The sequence below is a fragment of the Aplysia californica genome, unplaced genomic scaffold (assembly GCF_000002075.1).
Source record: "Aplysia californica isolate F4 #8 unplaced genomic scaffold, AplCal3.0 scaffold00476, whole genome shotgun sequence".
Taxonomy (NCBI): Eukaryota; Metazoa; Mollusca; class Gastropoda; order Aplysiida; family Aplysiidae; genus Aplysia; species Aplysia californica.
This window is the reverse complement of record NW_004797746.1, coordinates 135897-140896: the sequence shown is the minus strand read 5'-3', so window position 1 is coordinate 140896 and position 5000 is coordinate 135897. Positions and strand designations below refer to the sequence as shown.

The window sequence follows — 5000 nt, the reverse complement described above, 5'->3', positions numbered from 1 at the left end:
CTAAAGCTTGAAGGAGGGAAACAAGCTTGCTGATGCATGAAGTTCTGAGCCTGAGGCAAAGCGAAACTTGTCTGTGATGTACATTTGAATGTAGGCAGCATTGAAATTAAAGAATTTTTTTTTTTAAACCAAACTTTTAAAGTTCAATGGAAACATGGAAATAAAGCCTTCGAGCTATTATTTCGTAAGTTTAGTGGACTTCGGCCGTGTACTGCCCTGAATAATTTCAGGAGTTGAGCCGATACACTTTCTCATCTATTAAAATCAGAAAATACGGAAGTGGGATGGGGGGGCAATGGTATAAGCATGAGGATGTCATTGTTGAATATATGTGTATATATAGATATTTGGTGCTGCATGGTCGTTGCTAGAAAACCTACTGTCTTAATATGTGAGAATCCCCACCCCACCGTTTCATTTCATGTTATTCAATGTATGTGTATATACACGTGTAAATGATTTGGTCAACAGTAAGGTATTTCCTTTGTATTTTAAATTTCCTTGCATTGTAAAGCTGGGGCGACCATCCCCGACCCACCGCGTCCACAGGTGGCGGATAGTGGAACGGCCTACATTATGTAGGGTAGCTGCGAATAACCAATAAGCAGTCGCGGACCAACTGGCGACAGTCTTGGAGAGCGAGGTGGGACAGGGTGGTGGCAACCCTGTCTCTATAAAATACCTTATGTGCTCAGTAAAGAGACTGTCAGGCGAGAGGGAGGCGCCGAAACCTGCCACCTGCCCCCACTGCCTTGTGGGTTAGTCCTTTTGGACAAAGGCTAGCGGAGTAAACCGTACAAAAATCCAGCAGAAGGCAAGGGGAAACCACTGCTGTATTCTTCCCCTAGAACATTATGGATCATATCACTTCAATAAATAAAGATAAAGACGTAAAGGGGAGTTCTGAAAGAACTGCCTCGTCCGGTAGGGTCAGTCATGCACAGCAGGTGACACCAGATCGTCATCAAGATACTGCTCACAAAAGGAAAAATCAAACAAGAAACACAGCAACCTGGAATGTGAGAACATTGCTAGAGAAAGGAAAACTGGACAACATCAAGAAAGAAATGAAGAGAATGAATGTTAACATCATGGGTTTATGTGAAGTACGATGGACAGGAGCTGGCAGAATATTGTCCGACAGCAATAACATCATTTACTCAAGAGGCGACAAACATGAAAGAGGAGTAGCGGTCATCTTGGACATGCCAACATCGAAGACACTAAAGGGGTACCTGACAATATCAGACAGAGTTATGCTGGTGAGACTGAAAGGATCACCATTCGATACAACCATCATCCAAGCATATGCGCCAACCTCAGAAAGCACAGAAGATGAAATAGAGAAATTTTATGATGAAATAAACCAAGCAAAGACACATTGTAAATCACAAGATATTGTCATAGTCATGGGTGATTTTAATGCAAAAGTGGGAGCAATAAGACATGAAGACATAGTGGGTCCATATGGACTGGGAAACAGAAATGAAAGAGGAGAAAAACTGATAGAATGGGCCATCCTGAATGACATGATTATTGGAAACACTTGGTATGAACAACCACCAAGAAGATTATGGACCTGGAAGAGTCCTGGAGACAGCGCTCGCAACCAGATCGACTATATCATGATCAAGAAAAGATACAAAAACGGGATGCTCAATGTCAAAACGCGGCCAGGTGCAGACTGTTACAGTGACCATGTACCCGTAGTGGGAAAATTTAGAATCAGATTGAAAAAAACACACATGAGCAAGAAAAAGAATATGAAACTAAACATGGCCATACTACAATCAAACAAAGAAATGCAAGATAAATTCAGAATAACTGTACAAAACAAATTCGCTCCCTTAGAAGAAATACAAGACATAGAAAAACAATGGGAACTGCTTAAAACATCTATAAATGAGGCTGCAAAAGAAGTCATACCAGAAAAGACAACAAAAGCAAAGAAGAAATGGATGACTGAAGAAATTCTTAATCTTATGGAGAAACGAAGAATAAACAAAAACAATTTGGAAAAATATATGAATCTTCATAAAGAAATCAGACACAAATGTAATCTAGCAAAAGAGACCTGGTTAAAAGAAGAATGTGAAGAAATGGAAAATCATTCCAATGCGAACTCAAAAGATCTACACAGAAAAATTAAAGAGGTGTGCCATACAAGAACACGTGGATCAACAGGATGCCTCAAATCAAAGGATGGGAATATCATAATGGACAGAGACAAGATACTAGAACGTTGGACAGAATATATCGGTGACCTGTACAATGACAAAAGAGATGAACAAAGAAGAGTGGAAAATAACAACGAGGGACCACCAATCATGAAAGAAGAAGTTGTCAAGGCACTACGAAAGATGAAGAATGGGAAAGCGGCAGGACCGGACAACATCACCACAGAGATGATTAAAGCTTTAGAAGACTTTGGAATCACCACACTGACAAAACTTCTTAACAACATATATGCCACTGGACATATTCCATCAGACTTGTCAAAATCTATCTTCATAGCTTTACCAAAGAAACCCAATGCAAACGAATGTGAAACACATCGAACCATCAGCCTCATGAGCCACATAACAAAAATATTACTCAGAATAATTATGATGAGAATAAGAAATAAAATTCTCCCAGAAATAGCCCAAGAACAATGTGGATTTATTGAAGGAAAAGGCACTGTAAATGCCATATATGTCATCAGAACAACAATAGAACGTGCCCTAGAAGTTCAGAAAGATCTTCATTTATGTTTTATAGACTACACCAAGGCATTCGACAAAATCAGGCACGACAAGATCATCGACATGCTGGAAGTTCTTAATATCGACGGGAAGGACTTACGGATTATCAAAAACATGTACTGGGATCAAACAGCTGCAATGAGAATAGAAAACGACATCAGCGAATACATACAGATTAAAAGAGGAGTCAGACAAGGATGTGTACTTTCTCCAGACTTGTTCTCCCTGTATAGTGAAAATATCATGAGACACATAGAAGAAATGCCTGGTATTTCGATAGGGGGACATAATATAAACAATCTAAGATATGCAGATGACACAGTCCTAATAGCAGAAGATGAAAAACACCTGCAGAATCTATTAAATGTCATCGTACAAGAGAGTGACAACATGGGCTTAAACCTAAACATCAAGAAAACCGAAACGATGGTGATAAGCAGAAATACTCCAATCCCAACATGCAATATCAAAATCAATGATACCACCCTCAAGCAAGTACAACATTTTAGATATTTGGGGACCATTATATCATCAGATGGTAGATGTCACACCGAAATTAAAAGCCGCATTTGCCAAGCAAAAGCAACCTTCCACAAGATGAAACAAATACTAACAAACATCAATCTGGAAATGAGGAAAAGAGTAATGAAAAGCTACATCGAGCCAATCCTATTATACGGGTGCGAAGCATGGACAATCAATAAACAGCTGGAAAAAACAATTGTTGCGGCAGAGTTGTGGTTCATGAGACGCATGCTACGTATCCCATGGACAGCTAGAAAAACAAATGAAGAAGTCCTGGTTGAAGCAAATTATAGAAAACAACTTATCACGAATATAAGAAAACGACAGGCAAATTTTTTCGGACACACAATGCGGAAAGAAGCATTGGAGAACATTGTAACAACAGGAAAGTTTGATGGAAAGAGAGGTAGAGGCAGACAGAGGGAAAAGATACTGGACAAGATGACAACATGGCTGGGAGCAGCAAGAACAACAGACACCATTGCTGCTTCGAAAGACAGATGGAAGTGGAGGTCCATGATCGCCCACGCCAGTCGGCAAGGCACCGGATGATGATGATGATGATCAAAATAGGGCCCGGGCATAGTGGGTTAACTCCTCCTCTCCCCCCACCCCAAATCGGGGATAAAGAGTTCGACAGTAGGCCTACGTTTGTCTTGTTCACAGATTCAATATCATTTAGGACCCTACGGTCGCTACCAGTTGTTCGTGATGTCTCCCTCTTTCTGATCAGATTACACACTTTTAATACTTTTATGATATAGATCTAAGCCTTCTTTTCTCGCAAACTGGCAGGTAGCACGATACGACAAAATGTATCAACAAGTCTGACGTGGCTCCAGGAGGCAAGGAGACAGTTCTTCGGTTATTTTCGGTAATGTGATAACTAACCGAAAGAGCGCGCGAGGGAAGACAACTCGGATTAGCTAATCCTTCGAGTTCCGAAGCCTATTCATCGGAAAGTAGATTCTATCCCCATCAACAAGTGGAGCTGCTAATAGTTTAGCGAAGTGTTTGCAGTATACCAGTGATGTTTTAGAATCTAGATCTAGTTTTGGTGGTTCGGGAACAAAGTAAAAGTAATTTTGCAGTATGTCGAAGACGCCGAATTCTAAAGGCAAACAAGCCAATTTGTTCAGCTTCTTCAAGAAAACTCCGAAATCAGGATCGGAGAACTCGCCAAGTCAGACTGTTGATGCCAATAATGGAGATGAAAAGAAGACGGTGTCGAATGGTGATGTTCTTTCTCCTAAGAGATCTCCTAACTCTGTCAAAGGCAAAGGGAAGACAAGTCCAAACTCTGCGAAAGGGAAAGGTGGAGCAAAGAAGGAAACCAGTTTGCCAGGTGAGTGCAGAAATGCACTGAATCTTTTTGTTACCATGGGCATGGGGGCCAACAAGGCCAAGGCCCATGAAACATTAAAAACTGATGAAGGATGGAGTTGTTTGAGGCTTGATGAGCTGGAAGAGTTTGAACTGTCTGAATTTGCTTGGCTATATATTTTGTGGGAGGATTTCCGTAACAAGCGACCACTTTGAAAAAGAGTAGAATAGAGGGGTAGGGTTAGGGGTATGGATGGGGTAGGGATAGGGTAAGGGTAGGGGTCCGAGTAGGGTTAGGAGTTGGGTCAGGGTTAGGGTTAGATCTAGAAGACTAGTCTCTAGATCTAGATTCTAGGTCTCTTCTTTTATTGTGAAAAACTGTGTATGCCTTTGGCGTGTTGCACGGAG

At 41.0% G+C, this 5000-nt stretch overlaps 2 protein-coding genes across 2 annotated transcripts in view; both read left to right on the top strand.

The window, feature by feature from the left end:
- Positions 1 to 515: 515 nt before the first annotated feature.
- LOC106012734 (craniofacial development protein 2) lies at positions 516 to 1780 on the top strand (the record flags this gene model as incomplete). Its single annotated transcript, XM_013086532.1, is given in 1 exon segment — positions 516 to 1780. A coding segment is annotated over 1 exon segment (926 nt), but the record flags the coding sequence as incomplete, so codon positions are not given.
- Positions 1781 to 4116: 2336 nt separating this feature from the next.
- The window catches only part of LOC101859588 (DNA mismatch repair protein Msh6), a gene marked incomplete in the record, with an annotated part of 50897 nt that continues 50013 nt past the window's right edge, over positions 4117 to 5000 (top strand). Inside the window, 1 exon segment of the mRNA XM_013086531.2 lies at positions 4117 to 4614. Within this exon segment, the coding sequence (XP_012941985.1) occupies positions 4362 to 4614 (253 nt within the window).